Here is an 18464-nt window from a genome sequence, read left to right on the forward strand (position 1 = left end):
GCACCATTTGCAATTAGCACAAGCCGCAAAGGCATCCTTTCGTCTAGGGCTGTGGCGTGAGGAGTTGAGGTCAGTATTTCAGCCCCACTATGTCTGCCCTGAGCCTGTGGTCTTCCTGACCTCTGTTCCCATCTGCATCCCCATGCTCTGCGGCATGGCACTGCCCTCCCTGTCCTGAAGAGAAGGCTGCCACTTGGGAATGGCTACAGCCTCCTCCATCAGGGGTTCCCAGGGCAGGAGCCACTTGCAGTTCATCGGGAGTGCTCAGGGCCCAGCGTGGGGCCTGTTGCTGAGGTGGAAGGAGTGTGTGGGAGTGGACATTTTGTTTTTTTGCAATCTTCTTTTCCCTCTGCTTACAGAGGCCAAAGCCTCCCTCTCCTTCCCCTCCCCCTCCCTTCCTTCTCCTTCTTCCTCTTCCTCTTCTCCTTCCCTTCTTCTTTCCCTTCCTTTCTTCCTCGTCCTCTTTCTTTTTTCCTTTTCCAGTTATATTTTCAGGCATGGTATCACTCCCTCATTCAACAGGCATCAACCGTGTGTTAGGTACTCCTGTATAACAGGGCCCTGTTCCTGCTGAACTTCGTAGCCACTGAGATGATAATGAAATACATGTAATAAATATGTCAGACACCACCATGTACTGAGTATCGGCAGAAATTTCTTGAGTTGGTGAAGCATAATGAGGACTTGCTGAGAGCTTTGCCCCTGTCGTTGCACTCAGCAGTCCCTGGGGCCACACCATGACAGTTACCCCCATTTGCAGATACGCAGACAGATGCAGCATGTGCTGGAGAAGAAGCATGATGCTGGGGAAGGGATCTGGTATTCCATCAGCAAGGTGGGTTTGATGGTCTCCCAGGGCCAGTTAAGTGTGAAGAGTCCTCGGGGAAGAGGAAGTCAGGACCCAGGCCTTTGCACCCAGTACACTGCTCCCTGGTCTTGCAGCATGACCAAAAATCCCTCTGCTTTTTGAGGCTGACATAAGGAGACTGAAGCACTCACTGTGTGCCAGGTACTGGGCAACTTTAAAAGGGTAAATTGTTACTGTTCCCCTCTTGCAGATGAGTAAGATGAGCTGTGAAATAACCAGGCCAGGGGTCACCAAGCCAGTGAGTTGAAGGAAGGAATTCAAATTCAAGCGGCTGGGTTTTAGAGCCTGTGTAATGAACCACGGTGCTTGTTGGCAGAGGTAGCACACAGACTCCTTCGGCCCCTCTTGTGCACTAACACCACACGCCCACCTCCACCCCCAGCCTAGCCTCACCTGCCTTGTTCTTGGAGCTCCAGAATTCATCTGCAGGTTCACAGGGTAGCAGATCCACTGATTGTGCCTTTTCTTCTTCATCTGCGTGCAGAAGATTGAGTGAGACTCTAGCAAGAAGGAGAAGCTGCTGTAAAAATCTGGGTCCCTTTTTGGCTTAGTCTCAGATGGATTCAAGTATTTGGGAAGTGGTTTTCTAGAAGAGGCAGGGGGAATCCAGGTCTTATCTTTTAGGAGCAAAGCTTTCATCATTAATGGTCAAGGAAGCACATTTTATATTGTTTTTGGCACCTGTCTTTCTGTTCCTCTAAAGGGGGTCTGGAAAACTTTCTTACCCTGAGGATAGCCCTCTTTCAGCCAGATAAATTAGGCAGGTGGTCCCTAATACGGGATTGTGCTAACTAGCAGAACTGGAGAGGACTTGGAAATCACACATAGCAATTTTAGGCTTTCTTTTTTTTCTTTCCTCCCTCCCTCCCCCTCCCTCCCTTTCTTCCTTCCTTCTTTCCTTCCTAGTGGGTATCGAATCCCAAGCCTCACTCTTTCTAGGCAAGTGCTCCACCACTGAGCTACACCTTACCCTGTGTACTGATTTTAAATGCTGTCATCCTGAGGACTGGGGGGTGTAGCTCAGTAGTAGAGCATGCGTGAGGCACTGGGGTTACTCCTCAGTACTGCCCCCTCAAGAAACCCCAAATAAAAAGATTCTCTAAAAAATCCTGTTAGCTCAATAGCCTCTCTCTGAAACAAATATTTTTAGTACTTACTTTGCTATCCTAAAATGAAACTTAGAGAAAGTGCAACCTACCTACACATACACACACACACACACAGCCCCAATTGCAGCAAAAAAGGAAAAGAAAAGCCTAATAAAATGTTGTCACTATGTAAATGTTCAGGCATAACTACATCAGAAGACGTAATAAAGTAGTTAGTAGCTTGCACTTCTGCCCTGAATCACTGTGAACTCAGAAGTTACAAATGTGGACAGCTGTGGTGCTTGGCAATATAAATACCTCTGGTGATGTTGCCATCAACAGATTGATTTTCTGAAATTATGAACATGTACAGTTAACTTCCAGTCAAAATAAAGGATAATTTTCCCTTGATTTATATGGTGGTTGTCTTCCTGAGAAAGTCAGTGTAAATTAAAACACCAAATTTTTGTGTGCATAAGTGAAACAGTTATGTTCGTGGCTCAAATATTTATAAAGGAATTTTCATCAATGTGGATATACGATGAGTCATTCCAAAGATGTGTGGGGTAGAGGGCAATTCTTCACCCCCCTGGGCTGTACTGGGTAGCAAAGTCCCTGGTTCCTCCCACTAAACACCCCAATAGCAAGAATAACTTAGACATTTCCCTAATATCCTCTGATCTGATCGCTCTCGTTGGAAAACACTGGAACAAATTGGTCTTTCTAGGGTCAATTCCTCTGGGAAGTTCTGTGATTCTGTAAAAAGCAAAATCTTCATATATTATGCGCCTAGTATGTGTAAGACTTGCACTGAGGAGACCAGAGGCCTGGCCATATTTATGTGTGGGCTGTGAAAGCTTATTCCTGGGTGCTCTGCTCTGCCCAGGTCAGATAGTAACCCCCCAATCCTGGATCTCTTGCCTTCTTCCTCATGCTCCCGAATCCAAATCCTAGTTTGCATGTCACCTCCTTCCTCCAGGAAGCCTTCCTTGACCATCCTCTCTTCCTGTGAGACACGTTCTCTCAGTCACTGGGCTCCTATTACCTGCTGCATGGGGCTCTCAGGGCACTTTTCTGAGTTGGGCCTGTACGTCCGTCTCCCGGCCTTGTCTCCTGGGTTCCTACAGGTCTGAGACTGGATTCCCTCCCAGCAACGCTTGGGGTCAGATTACCTGCAAAAGATAAATGCACACTTGAACCCAGGGATTCACCTTAGCCAGACCTCCTCTTTGTATATATCTTGTCCTTTATAATTAAGCACATGGCTTCCTTTTTCCTCTCCTCATCCACTGACATGCTGGTGCCTGTGCAGGTAGCCCTACCTCCTGTGGAGTTCTCCCGCTCAGTAACTGACCAGTGCTGCAGGCGTGGTCCGATTTATGGGCACATTGCACAGATGAGACGGGGAAGTGTAAGGCCACACAACTGGCAAGTGGCACAAGCAGAGCTCATACCTTGTGTTTCAGTGCCTTTGTCACTAACACACACCCAAGGCTGAGCCTCTTCCTTGGACAGCCATTCACCCGACTTGGTGTTGGGTATCGTGGTCTCAGTGGTGGTCAGGCCTGGCAGCTCCCTTTGTTTTCCCTTTGGAAGTTTTGTATCTAGAACCCAAGCCTGGCATAGAAGGGAAGCATTGGGTTTTCCAGGGAGAACGTAGCTGCTGTTTGCCAGGAAAGGTCACCAAGGAACAGCTGTCTCCTTTGTACCTTTTTTTTTGTTTGTTTCAGTGAAGCTTCTACTTTTATTCATGTATGCTGCGAGTATTTGTTATGCACCTGCTGTATGCCAGGAATTGTTCCAGTGTTAGGGTTACAGCAATGAGCCAGCCAGACAAAAATGCCTGTCCGCTTTCATGGCCTTCTAGAAGGAAGAGAGGAGAAAGAGAGCAAGAGAGGACAGAAGGAAGAATGGAAGGAAGGAAGAATGGAAAGAAGGGAAAAAGGAAGGAAGGAGGAAAGAAGGAAGGAAGGAAATAAATTGTATGTAAAAGAACAAAAAAGCTAGAAGGAGACAGGGACTAGAGCAGGGTCAGGGCAGGCATTTGCTGTTGTATGGAGTATGGACATACATTTGAGCAGAGGCCCCAAGGGAGCACAGTGAGCCACATAGATATATGAGGGAGAAAGTTCTGGAAAAAGGGAACAGAAAATGCAAAGGCCCTGAGGCAGGAATGCATGGCATGACTGAGGAACGTAAGGCCAGTGGGGCTGTAGCAAGATGAACAAAGGGAGAGTGGAGAGAAGTGGGATTAGAAAAGTGGGGTTACAGGGGCAGTCCCCAGATCCAGTGAGGCCTTGTAAGCCATAACAGACTGGATTTTGTGAGTGAGCTGAAGCAGTACTGGACAGCAGTCCAGAATCTCTAACTGGGAGCTTCAATGGTGCCTTCTGTCCTCACGTCCACGGAGCCACCAGTTCTCGCAGATGTCCCTCCTAACTGTCTCCTACACCTGCCCCTTCTCTTGGTGGCCATGTGCACCATGAATTTTTTCCTGGGTGAGGGGCCCCCACTTGCCCCGGGACTTCTGTCTCCTCTCCCTCCAGTGGCGTCTCCACAGTGTCCGTATCAGACTCTGACTCCCACCCCATGTCTGGAATGAATCATGAATATGTCAGCATGATCAGACAGGGGGCCAGCTATTTGGAACAGAGGCTGAGGACTCGAGGATGTGAGGCTTGGGGCTGCTGGAAGGCGGGCTGTCACTTTTTGGTGGGGAGGAGGCTGTACCATACGTTGGGTGGCCCAAACACATCCCTCCACCCTCAGCAAGCTCCTAATCCCCAGCCCAGTCCCTGACTTCAGCAGTGGCTCTCCCCAGAGGTGCCTGCCTTATTAATGGCTTCTTCCTAGCTCCCTGCAGCCAGAGGGAAGTCCCTTAGTGTGTTTGCAGGCTCCACCAGCTCGGAGCAGATGTAAAGCTTATTTGCAAACTGTCACTGCCTTGGGCTCCTCCAGAGACCTTCATGTTGGGCTCAAGCTTGTGCCTCCAAGAGCTGCTTCCCCCAGGCAGCCAGCCGGGTGAGCAACCTTCCTCTGAGTTCCCAAAGCAAAGTCTTGGCTCAGAATTGGGAAAAGGAAATTAAATGCCGCAAAGGAGCCATAGCAGCGCTTTGGGCCTTGTTGACAGTGGAGAATGAAGTTCTCTCTGTTGATAGGCACTCACTGGTTTAGCATAAGGTTAGGGAGGCTTTGAAACAAAGACGGAAAAACACCGAGCTGGGGACCCTGGCTGTGGGTGTGAGTCCCTGCAAGCCTGCTGAGCACCTAGGTGACACTGTTTTCTCCCTGTAGGCCTCAGTTTCCAAGCTGTACAAAAAGCTGCAGACATCTGTAGGCATTCTAAGGCCTACAGTTATCTGAACTGAATTTTGAATTTTATTTCATCCGATTAAACCAGGACAAAAATGGTTTGCCTAAAACAACTTGGCAATTCGGCATTTGCTTAAAGGTTGACCTCAGTGTGGTAAGAGGTACTAATTGAGATTCTACAGCTCTTTGTCTCACCTGGCCCAATAACTGCACTGTGTGACCTTGGGCGGGCTCTCTCACCTCTCTGAGCCCATTTTCTCATCTGTGGAATGGGAAGCGTAGTCTCTTGCCCATCTCCTGAGGTTGACATGAAAATCAGAAAACCTGTGGGGACATGGGGACAGAAGGCATCTCTGAAGCTCCCAGCTAGAAATTCTGGACTGCTGTCCACTACTGCTTCAGCTCACTCAACACCCCCAGTCTCTTATAGCTTACAAGGCCTCCCTGGGCCTGGGGTTCCTTGCAACCCCAACTTTCTGACCCCACTGCTTCTCATTCTCCTTTTGTTCATCCTCCTGCAGCCACGCTGGCCTCCTTAATGTTCCTCAGTGTCTTCACATTTAGTACGAATATCTATATTTGAGGAGTGGAGATTGTTACTGTTGTTGCCAGTCTTGTATATGCCTTTCCCTGTCTGGGCACACATGCTTGCCAATATAATACAAAAATATGTCCCATACTGAATGTGGAGCCCACAGGAGTCAACATAACTATTTACACCGGAAATAACAGTGCTTCCGAGTTGAATGAAGAGCCCCTCTTGTCATTTTGTGCTTGCTCGATCCCTTGCCATCATAAAATTCACCCCTTGTGTGCATGGGTTTGGTGGAAAAACATACCACAGAGAGACACAAAAGCCTCTTGAGTTCTTTTCAGCTGGGACAGGCGATGACACACGTTGGCAGGCAGAGGCTGATCTCCGTGTATCCAAGAGGAGTCAAGCCAGTCTGAGTATATCTAACAGGTCAAGCTCTGAAATGAAGAAGCAATAAGCCAGTGAAATGGTACTATCACCGAAACATGATTGATCAATTGAATTCTATCAGAGACAGTGGACAGTGAGATTAACTCAGGCCTGATAGGTTCAATGAGTTAAAGCATGATGTTCATTTCAGCTTCATTTCACCAGTCTTTGCTTGTGAAATTGGTCAATCAATAGAGGTTGAAGATCATATATATATATATATCTTATGGGGAATATAATCTCAGTAGTTGGCTTCTGGCCGGGGCTGCCTGCTGCAGGTAATGGAGACAGAACAGGGACTCCATCAGCCCCATCGAAATGGCCTGATATCTTCTCCAAATGAAAAGTATTTTTGGATCTCTGATGATTTATCTTTTTTTTCCTCTCTCTCACTTTGATCTATGACAAAACCCATACCCATCTTGGAGAAATATAGTGATTTCTCCTGAAAACATTTGTGCAATAACCAGATAGATACACTTCAAAATGCGAACCTTCTTTTAGTTATATCATCCTTGGGAGAAAATAAAGCTAGTAATTTAAAAACTCAAATGGGGGTAATGCAAAGGTATCAGAGTAAATATGATTTTTAAATCCTTTATTATTTATTTATTTCTGTGCAGTGGGGGATGGGAGAGAGACTGCTTTGTGTGTGAAAGCTGAGAAAAGGATCTATGCATATGTCCTTCCAGGTATAATTAAAACAAAGCCCTTAGCATTCTCTGATCTCATTTAAAAGCACAGTTCCCAGAAACAAATCACCCATTTGCTCCTAGTAATATTTCATTTGCTTTGGAATGTTTGCATGATGGTGGTTAACATCCCTCTCAATTAGTGTGCATATCTCTCTGTAAGGTGGAGTAATTAGGTACTATAGGACGAGGTAATGGACTTGGACAGTATGGATTAGAGAAAACAGACTTGTCTTGTGGCAAAGCACAAGGTACTGCTTTCTTTCTGCCTCTGCTTTGAGGTCATCTTAATTTTTTATGCACAAAGAAATCCCATCTCTTCACACCAACATCTTGAGTTTCAGTAATGTATCTGCAGTATTTGGACATCAGAGTGTATATTGGGTTATGGTCAATGAATCATGGTGCTGAGCAGCTCGGTAGAGAGGGAAGCCTTGCATACTCTTCTCCTCTCCCTCTCCTCTGACTCCTAAACTGTAACACAATTATAGCCACTTCCTGAACATTATGCTTTGTGCACCTCCAGGCTTTGCATGTGCTGTTCCCCTTGTTTGGAATTCACTAATTCCTTTGTACTTATCCTTAAGACTCAAGTTACATCTTTTCCAGGGGCTTTCTGGACTACCTGTACCCCAGCCTGGATTGTGGAGTGGTTTAGTGTAGCGCTAAGAGCGGACTCTGGAATCATATTGCTTGGGTTCTGTTCATGAGTGACTCAGAATTCACTTCTTCAGTGTGTGACCTGGAGCAAGTTATTTAACCTCTTTATGCCTCCATTTCCTCATCTGTAAAATGGGAACATACCAACAGACTTGACATCATAGGGCTTTTATAAGGATCCTTTAGGTAGGTGCTTAGTGCAGTGCTTCCCAAAGTAAGCTCTGAATATGGTTTGACTGCTACCATTTGGTTCCATGGCTGTCTGTGCTTCTCAGGCTCCCAGCAAGTAGGCCCCGCACTACATGATTATTCATTTCATCCTCCATCCCAGGGCAAACGTTGAGACTTAAACCTCTAATGCCTAGTGCAAAGGGTAGGGCTGGGCCCCAGCATCTGGCTCAGGAATGAATGGATCCATGAGGCTTGGAGCTTCATGGGTCTCATGTCCTATGCTCAGCTCCCCGGGATCCGCTGTCCAGCCCTTGACAAATCCCTTTGCCTCCAGCCTCACCTTTGCCGTCCTGAAGTGTGGAATCACTAGTCCCTGGGGCTTTTCCCTCACTAACAGCCTGTGACTCATGGGGTAACACATGGCACAGATTCACTTGAGTCAAACCTGAACGTATTTGGCAATTTTACGATTTCGCGTTTCCCTTCTCTGGGAAAAAAGATGGAGTGAAACTAATGGCTGAATAATGGTAGTTCCAATGGAATTTTCCTCCATGCCACTTTGATTTTTCTCAGTCTGTGGCCCTAGTTTAGGGCGGGATTTGTAAAATCACCCGAAACATTGATTTTGGTTCTGGGTCCCCGTAGGGTATTTCTAACCCTCCCACCCTGGCCCCCAGCGAGGGGCCTGGCTCACAGTGGGTGCCCTAGACATGTTGGCCAACTGGATCTGGTTGTCCGAGCCTGGAATCTGAGGCGCCTACCTCGCTTGGCACCTCGCTGCTCACCCAGGCCAGCCTCCCCTCCCCCATCGTTTCTGGGTCTGAGTGCCTCAAACAGGACCTCGAAGACAGCAGAAGCTCTGAGTCAGTTAGACTGGAAGGTTGGGTGCTGTTTTTGTTGTCGTCCTTAGTCTGAGCTTGATCTCTGGGGAGTCTAGAGCTCTGCTGAATCTGTGTAGTTTATCATCCTCTCCAGTTTGAAATTTTATGAACTGCTTCAAATCGTAGAAGTAGGTAGAACATAAACCCTTAGCTGTCTCACTCTTTCCTTTTCCAGGATGACTGGTGTAATGGAGGTCACTCTCAGGTTTTCTCTTGAGGTCTCACACCAGAGTCCACACCCCAGTGGAGTTCTCCTGAAGCACACGGCCCTGAAAGCCCCCATGTCCCCTACCTAGGTTGCTTACCCAGTCAGCAAACAGTGATTAGCATCTCTTCATTTGAATCACACATGGATGCTCATACAAAATAGCTTATGTTCTTTGCACACTTACTGCATGCTAGGTGCTCTAAGTACTTAGGTGCTCTAAGTACTTTAGACTTTTTATTCAGTTCTTGCATCAACCCTAGGTACCGTTATTGTCCCATGTTATAGATGATAATGTTGAGGATTAGACAGGTTAAAGGAGTTGCTGAAATATCCTGGACTTGTAAGAGATAACATGGGGATTTGAACCAGGGCCTGCCCGAGTGCCGAGCACCCAGGCTCTCCCGGTGTGCTGAGCTGTTTGCATCACTGTGCTAGCTTCTTTCTAACATGTGGTAAGAGGCATGCAGCTGCTTTGCTCTGTATTTGCTGTGTGGCCTTGAGTGAGTTACTTAGTCTCTCTGTGCCTGTTTCCTCAGCTATAAAATGGGAAGACAGAGTTCACAAGACAGCTCATAAAGAGTAAATTCCAGGGGCTGGGGATTTAGCTCAGCGGCAAAAGCGCCTGCCTGGCAAGCGCAAGGTCGTGAGTTCAGTTCCCGGTACCGGAGAAAAACCAAAACCAAAATAAATAAATAAATAAATAAGAGTAAATTCCAGGTCATCACTGTGGCCTGTGACCCTCTGAGGGAAACCCAGAAAAGAGGGTGTTTTATTCTGCCTTTGTATTTGTAGGCCTCCTGAGAGGAGATGGCTCTTACGCGGAGCCTTGATGGGCAGGCATGCAGGGTGTGTCTGTGTAGGGAGCGGCGGGAGTGGTGGTGTTGGGGAGCACTGTTGAAGGCACACTTGGATGGGCTGGCACTGGGGGGGAATGAAAGTGACCTTGACTGGGGGGAGATTATGGAAGCCTGAGCTTTGTCCTAGGGGAGCTTGGGAGGGTTTTCCTGATGGAAATGATGATGACAGCTGCTAATGTTGCACCAGGTACTGTGATGAGCACATCGTGGAGATTCTCATTTCATCCTTATGAAAGCCCGTTGTTCCCAGTCCCGGATGAGGAAAGTGAAGGCTTTAGTCTTAGTCACTGGCACGAGCAGCAAAAGGCAGCCAGATGCAGGGGTTTACACTGTGATCCTACCTGCTTGGGAGGAGAGGGCTGAGGATCACAAGTTCAAGGCCAGCCTGGGCTACATGAGAGACCAGCCTGGGCTGCAGAGGGATTTTTTTCTTTTTTTTTCTTTTAAAGAGTAAGAGGTGTATAATGAGCACTGGATCTGCAAACAAGGAAGTCAGGTGCAAATCCCAGCTCTGAGCTCACAGTGAGTCAGCCTTACTGATCCTCAGCTTTTTCAGCTGTAACATGGAGTGGGAACACACACACACACACACACACACACACACACACACACACACGCCCGCGCTCTAAGGATTAATGAAATCAAACAACGTGAAAACAGCTTGGGTCAGGGCCTGACACTGAGGAGTGCTCCATCTGGGGTGAGATCAGGGACTTGGAGAACCTTTGCCACTATTATCTTTGTCAGTAGCTGACAAAGTAGCTCATGCCTCTTCATTCTTTGCTAGGGGAAGAGGATACTCTCTGATGCATGCTAAGCAAGTGCTCTACCACTGAGCCACATCCACAGCCCACTTTCAATCTTATGCAAGGAATTCTGCTAATAGAGCCCTAGAACCATTCTCCTGGCTCTCTGTCCCTTTTATGTCCTATGGTCATGGCTAGCCCTTCGCATGGAAAAATTCCAGAGGTGTTCTCACCCTTAGTGAGCTTCTTAAAAATTGCATCCAAAGCTGGACTCAGTGGCTCACATCCTACAATCCCAACTTCTTGGGAGGCTGAGTTGGGAGGGTTGCAAGTTCAAGGCCAGCATAGACAATTTAGTGAGTCTTTGTGTTAAGATAAAATAAAAAGGACTAGGGATGTAACACAGCACACTTCCGGCTCAGTCCCCAGTACTGCGTAGAAAACAAAATAAAACAAAGCAAAAACACCACAAATTGCATCTGAAGCAGTTTTTTAAAGTTGCTAATTGGCACGGTCCCGTTTTGGTTCATCTCTGCTTTATCTAGATTGCTTTTGGAATTAACCATCGCAGCCATCTGAGATCAACTCCAAGTGCCTGGTCTTATTTGACCAAAGCTGGAAGTGCCCCAGGTCACATTAGTGCAATATTCCCATCACCCTGGCTCTGGACTCCGGGGGATATGCGCCCCCACTAGGACCTGAGTTTCTCCATCCTCCCTGGGGGTGGCAGTTCTGGGAGCACAGAGGGGGCCACAGCTGTGGTAGATAGCTGCAGACTGGCCTGATCGGGAGAGGGCTTGGAACACATAAACACGGGAATGGGATCTGTGATTATTAGCACAATTTCAAAGAGTTTCAGGGTGAATGTAAAAAGAGATTTCTTCCTGTCTCCGTGACATTTTTGGAGCCCCTCTCCGACAGTCCTTTCTTTCCATCCATGTTTATTCCTAAACCAAGTACTGACAAAGAGAATGGGATCTTTTTGTTGGCTTAGGTGATTATTTAGGGATGAAGGAGATATTGGTGGGGTGGGGGCGGGGGTGGAGTCATCTTTGAAGTCTGCACGAACAACCAAAGTGGGAAAAATAGTGGAAGGAGAAAAGAATTAGAGATGACTAACTCAGCTTTCTTGCTTTACTGATGGGACTTCTGAATCCTAGAGAGGGTGGAGAACCTCTCCCACCTCACACAGCAAGTAAGGGCAGAGCTGGGGCTACACCCATGCTGGCTTCCCATGCTTTTCCCACTGGGCCTTGCCGCTGACCCGCCATGCTGAGGAGAAGCTGTGGGGCTGCAGGAGGCTCTGTAAGGGCTCTCAGGCGGGGTAGAGAAAGGGGACTTTAAGCAAAGCTGGAGGCTGACCCAGAAGCTCTAGCTTCCTTTCCTGGGGCTCCTCAGCTTCCAGCTGTGGTTACATCCCAAAGGCCATGATACCAAAAGGGATTTTGGAGATTCTTGTTTGTTTTTATCTTTTTTTTCTCCCAGTGAGCATCTGCAGACATACAGTGCGTGATGATTTTTAAAGAAACAAACCAGAACCCTCCAAGAAAAATGCAAAACCCCTGAATCTGCTCTGCTCCAAAGAAAATGCAATGGGTTTATGATCTTTTAAGACACACAAGAGACAGCTTTCTCCTGACAGATGGGAATCTGAGGCTATTTTGCTTCCTCCTTCTTTGCGTGACCAGACCCGATTGTGTAAAGCTTTTAGCTTCAAAGCCGGGTTGTGAATAACATTGGTTTAACCTGAAATTTAAAGCCAGCATTTCTTTGCTCCCCGAGATGGGGCTTCCTGCCCCTTGCTCCCCTGAAGCTAGCTTCCAGAATGTTAATTCTACGAGCCATGGTTGACTAAGCCCAGCACTGGGTCTATTACATATTATTTGATTTGGAGTAGAAAAAAAAGATTTAAAGATACCATGCCTCCTGTATACCTTTGTACTTTTGCCCATGTCTATCCATATATTTAAGCATACCATTCACGTGGTCAGTTTAGATTTTTCTCCCTGGAATGAAATGGGTCTGAGTGTTTCTGTAGCCTGCCTCCAACACCACATTGTCCAATTAAGTGAGACAGAATCTTCGGAGTGCAGCAGAGAAATGCTGCAGAAGCGTAGCTCACACTGGAGGTCTGGAGGTTCAGACCTGCCCTTGTGCACAGGATGATTTTCGGTGTTCAGTTGTGCAGCTGCCTCTGAGCCTATAATCTGTTTGCATGGCGCATATGCATTCTGTACCTACTGTGTGCAGCTTTCAGAGTCAGGTCAGCATTGTCCCTGCCCTCTTAGAATCAGACAGCTTTTTGTAAGAACACTTGTGGTTGATACCTGCACCTGTACAAGTCTGATTATTTTTCAATCAACATTTGTTTCCTCCACCAAACATAATTCCATGAGGATAAAGTTTGCACCAGGTTTTACCTATTTCTATATCCCTAGCATGAGTGCTCACTATGCCTGGTTAACAGCAGAATGAATGGATGAATGAATGAGTGAGGTCAGATAAAGAGATTCTGACATTTGCAGACCAGATGTACAGTAGGAAGGTGGGTATTACAGGTATTACTAATTTGTTCATTTATTCCATAAAGTTTCCCAGTGGCTGAGATGGAGATGAATTACGTTTAGTCTTTCCCTTGAAAGTAGCTAATAGCTCAGAGTGGGTGTGAAGGCCCAGGGCACTGGGCTCCTAAAATAGGGTGAGAGTGTCAGAGCCCTAAGAGCAGGAGAAGGAGAACCAGCTGGGGCAGGAAGAAGACACGTGGAAGAGGAAGCACACAGGCTTGCAGGAATGCTTTACGTTCCTTACGGGTATGTTGGGTCATGTGTGGCTGACAGGCTGCGTCCAGTGCCACACAGCCCAAAATACAAAACTCTGGTCTTTGCCGGGCCCTCGTCTCCACCGCTAGCTGCAGCTTGGAAGCAGTTTGGAAAGCACGCCCTAATCTAAAGGAATTAGAAATTTAGGGCCTGGGGTGGAAGGATGTGGAGGGTGATTGTTTCCTCAGCCCCCTCCCAGGGCTCCCAAAAGTTTCCTCGACAAGGTTCAGATCTGCTCTACCCCTGCCAGCCTCTAAGGACCCTCTGGAAGTCTCCTAACTCCTTCTGTTCTGTTCATGTCCTTCTTTATTTTATTATGAGACAAGGTCTTGCTAGGTTGCCCAGGATGGTCTCAAATTGCAATCCTCCTGCCTCAGCCTTCCAAGTCACTGGGATTATAGATGTGTGCCACCATACCCATCCTATTTTATTTTTAAGATTTTTAAAAATATTGCTGGAAAAGAGTAAATGTTTAATCAGTATTTGTTAAGTTGATGGGTATATGATTATATATTTAGGAGTGCCCCAAGCCTTCTTAAGGAAGTGATAGACTTTCACTTTCCTCCTGGATAAGCAAACAAGTGGGGCTGCTGGCTGAGGGTAGGAGCAACAAGACTGATTAAGGTCAGGGCCAACACCTGCGGAGGCAACTCTTCTCACTTCACAGTTCTCCGCTGGCAGTGTATGATCACTGAGGCTACCCGGGTGTTTTTAAAGGTTCAGCCCATGGAGGCTGTATTAGCCAGCTTTTTGCCACTGAGACGTAATACCTGCTACCTGCAACCTAAAGGAGAGGTTTGTCGGGCTCACAGTTTCAGTGGACCCAGTCCATGGTGGTTTGGCAGAGGAGAGCTGTTCACCATATGGCAGCCAGAAAGCAGAGTGAGAAGGGAGGAGCTGGGGACAAAAACACACGCTTCCAGGTTGCACCGTCAGTGATCTCTTCCTGACCAGGCGACACCTGCACAGCACATCCAGCTCCTGAACTCAGCAGTGGATTCATCCGTAACCCAAACACATGAGACTTTTGGGGGACATTTAAGATCTAAATCATAACGGTGGCTCTGGCTGACTATCAGAAAACCAAAGCAGAATGTAACCAGTCCTCTTCCTAGAAGACAATATAAGAAGGGGCAGGTCCCAGTAAGGCTGCCTGCACCCACAGTAAGTGTAGTTTTCCTGGGGGAAAGGTCTCCAAGGCCCTTTGTGCATAGGCCTGTGCCTTGTGCCTTTACTTTGTACGGCTCCCCACTCAGTAACCAGACAGTAATCTTCCCTACAGGGATCCTGGTTGAGTTTTCCTCTCTGGCTTCCTCAGTGGGGTGAAACTGTACCCCTCTGGAGTCCGATCTGTGAATCCCATCGGGGAGAAATACAGTCCGTCTCTGAGAGACAGTCTGGCTGGCCGGTAGAGGCCTCCTTCAAAGGGTAGAGGGAGGCATGTCTTGTGGGACAGCCTGAATGGGAGGGAAAAATGAAGCACTGGTGACAGAGCAAGATCTAAGTAGGATCCGGGGAACTGATTGACGGAAAGGAGCCTTCATTAAGAGTTTTGGGTTGGCAGGATGCAGGCTGGGGTGTTTAATTAAGTAACTAAGAAAAAATCTCTCAAAAATGGATGTACTGGGCAGGGAAAAATTCAGTGGGAGCTCTGGGGACTGAATCCAAAGTCAAAGCCTTCTTAAGGCTCTGGTAGGTGTGTCGGGGACCAGCATGACTGTGTATAATAGCTGAGTAGAAGCAAGCTGAGCGGCCTTTCTGAGTGTGTGTGAGTGTGCACATATGCACATATGTGTGGACAAAAATGCATAGGACTTCTGAGAACACACTCAGTGCCTGCCAGTGGAAGAGTACTGCAGGATGGACAGCCTGAGCTAGAGCTCCACATTCTGCTCGTCTTGATGACATTGTGGGAATGAGGATGGGCCATGGTGGAACAAGAGGCTCTGGAGACAGTGTCTTGCGGACAGGATCAAGTTCCTATCTTGTAAAAGGCCAGTGTCACAGGCTACAAGAAGAGGGACATGGGCTTTATGCTGAGGACATTGATCAGAGGCCAGCTTCCACCTTGGCCCACCCATGTCCAAGGGGGTATCTGATCATTCCAGCTGTGGCCTAGCCTATGGTAATCTTCTGCTGTCCAATTGCTATGGGAATCTGTTTTCTCAGAGGGACTGTGAGAAACCTCTGATGTTCTTTCCCGTAGAGGATACTGGGTGCTCTGAGCTTATTTGGCTTCCATGGGGCTCTGAAAGTCCAATGCTCCTATGAACACCCAGATGTCAAACCCTGTTCTGAAGTTGCCCTTAGGCAATTGGCTTATAGCTGAGTCTCAGTGACGTGATGTCCCAAAACTTCATGCTCTTTGGTTTGGCTTCCTTCCTAAAGTGGGTAGGATTTAACATGACAGATGATGTGCAGGGCAGCAGTGTCTGGCAGGGGTAGGGGACTGTAACAGGCTTGTGTAAGGGCACCTGTCATATAAGAGCTGACCCTTGCCGGTGCCGTCCTCTGGGTTCGGGTTTCCACAAGGCCCTGCTCAGCCCTGTGGGACTTCGTGGTCCTTGAGAGCCCGGGGGAGTGATGGACCCTGAGGCCATTTTCTGGCAGGGGAGCATTTGTCCTCTGTGCTTGCTTTCATTTTGAAAAGTCACGCCCAAGAATCACAAAAGATATTTCATCCCATTTGCTTTTTAATTGATAATTCATGCTATTTTCTTTGAAATGTTAAGAATCACCACTAGAGATAGTGTAAATATCTAACCCTGCACAAGACACAGAGTATGTAATGGTGTACTCTCTTAGGTTCTGAACTGGCAATACATTTAAAGAGCTGAACCAAAATAAAGTCAAATAAAAGAGCATGGTATGAAGAGTCTCTCTTTCCCGCAGCTCCATCTACTCACTGCCCAGATGGATGGCCATTGTAACAGTTCCTCATTCGTACCTGAACATATTATATGTAATAATGTTACATGAGGGAAGAATCAGACTTTATGTGTATTTATATTTGTATTAAAGTTTTATTTTCTCTGTTTTACACAAAACATTGTATATTATACACACTGTGCTGTATCCTTGCTTACTTTTCATGTAACAATGTATCGTAAAGCTCTTTCTATACTATGCACAGAGGAAGACCTCGTCCTTTTTGTGGCTGCATTCGTGGGGTTCCATTGTGCACATATGCGAGAACTTATTTAATAAATCCGCTATTAAAAACTTGCGTTGTTTCCAGTCTTTTGCTTCAAGGATCTTGAACATGTGTCACTTTCACGTGTAAGTGTAGCTGCACAATAAATTCCCAGAAGGGCCATCCTCCATCAGGGAGAGTATACACTTGGATAGCTTTTGTCAAATTAACTAGCACAGGTGAGTAGCCACGCCCACCAGAACTGTGTGAGTGTGTTTCCATACAGCCTTCCTAGCACAGTATTTTATTGACTATCTTTTCATGTGGTAGCCAATGTCCAGGGTGAGGACATCAGTTCTAGGAAAAGCTGTGCCTCCAAGGAGGGTCTTTGGTACAGGCAGGGCAGTAGCACCTGGGGACTAAATCTCTGTGTCAGCCTGAGCACTAATCTTTAGTACTAATGATCATTTAATTCGCCAGGTCTCTATGTTCTCATCTGTAAAATGGAGAAAATAAGATACCATGCCTCCCGTATACTTTTGTAATTTTGCCCATGTCTATCCATATATTTAAACATACCATTCACGTGGTCAGTTTAGATTTTTCTCCCTGGAATGAAATGGGTCTGAGTGTTTCTGTAGCCTGCCTCCAACACCACATTGTCCAATTAAGTGAGACAGAATCTTCGGAGTGCAGCAGAGAAATGCTGCAGAAGCTTAGCTCACACTGGAGGTCTGGAGGTTCAGACCTGCCCTTGTGCACAGGATGATTTTCGGTGTTCAGTTGTGCAGCTGCCTCTGAGCCTATAATCTGTTTGCATGGTTCGTATTCACTCTGTATCGGTCAGTTTGTTATAGTAATGAAATAACTGGATGAGAAACTTTGTAAAGAGAAGAGGTTTATTTAGCTCATCGTTCTGGGTATTCAGAGGTGTGGTACTGGCTTTGGCTCAACTCTGGTGAAGCACCCATGGCGATGGCACCACAGTGGCAGAAGCACTTGCTCAAGAGGGAGAGAGCACATCACCAGAAAGGAGGCCAGAAAGAAGGGAAGGGCCAATCTGTGACGAGGCCCTGCCTCTTAAGGTCTCACCACCTCTCTGCTACCACACTGAGGACCAAGCTCCTGACGTGTGAGCCCCTGCAGGACAAATTTAAACCCTGTTGAAACCATCACACATACACTGGGGGGTCACTGTGAGAATTAGATGAGATGACACATGAAAAGGCTTTGCACAGTGATTGGCGTGTGGCTGTGGAAAGCTGGCTGTGCAGTCATTAGCAGCTGACGCTGGGCTTCGCAGCCCCTTCCTGGAACTTCTGGTCAAGGAAAGAGCTAGGTTTGAGTGTCTTGGGCCCTCTTCCTGCTCTCAGGCTCTGACCTAACAGTCTCTAGCAATTTGTCCAACTTTCACTCACCTTTCTTCTTTCATGCTCATCAAAGGTATTCAGGAGTCTCCAGTGCCGAATGGTCACTCACTTCCGGGCAGAGATTTCCTCCGGAAGCAGATGCGAGGAGACCTGTTCACGCAGCAGCAGCTGGAAGTGCTGGACCGAGTGTTTGAGAGACAGCACTACTCAGACATCTTCACCACCACGGAGCCCATCAAGCCTGAGCAGGTATGGCCCATGGCTCACACGTGCCGCCACAGTGCAGGCTTGGGTCCCTCTCTTAAAAGCAGAGGGTTTGCAGGGTATGGGTCAGAGCCTATCAGGTTCAGCTCCGAGTGGACTTTTCATTGTTTTTGGCTGAACTTGGCCATCATAACATCCTCGAAGGTCAGGAGGACTTGCCTGGGGCTCTGGCTTCTTGTCCTGGTACCTGTGTCTCTGGCCAGTCAAGGGGCATGCGATTTGTCTGGGTGCTCTTCCACTGCTGAGTAGTGTGTTTTCCCAGGGCTCTTTGGGCAGGGTGGGGTAATAATTTTCTAGGCCATATGAGGTTGTCTCAGGTCATTGTCCTATCAGAGTGAAGGTAAAAAGTAAAAACCACAATATTCCCTATGATCTCAGCTGCCATAAACAGCATCATGGACTCTACTATTAGCCTTCTTGTCAGGTCAAAC

The 18464-nt window shown here is 47.3% G+C and overlaps 1 protein-coding gene across 4 annotated transcripts in view; it reads left to right on the top strand.

Annotated features, from left to right (window-relative positions):
- The window catches only part of Pax5 (paired box 5), a 181642-nt gene that overhangs the window by 45965 nt on the left and 117213 nt on the right, over positions 1–18464 (top strand). For all 4 annotated transcript variants that reach the window (XM_005382889.1, XM_005382893.1, XM_005382897.2 and 1 more), the window contains one exon: positions 17843–18018. In XM_005382889.1, the coding sequence (XP_005382946.1) occupies positions 17843–18018 (176 nt within the window). The remainder of the gene's footprint in view (positions 1–17842; positions 18019–18464) is intronic.

Source organism: Chinchilla lanigera, unplaced genomic scaffold (genome assembly GCF_000276665.1).
Source record: "Chinchilla lanigera isolate Chin_1 unplaced genomic scaffold, ChiLan1.0 scaffold00018, whole genome shotgun sequence".
Lineage (NCBI taxonomy): Eukaryota > Metazoa > Chordata > Mammalia > Rodentia > Chinchillidae > Chinchilla > Chinchilla lanigera.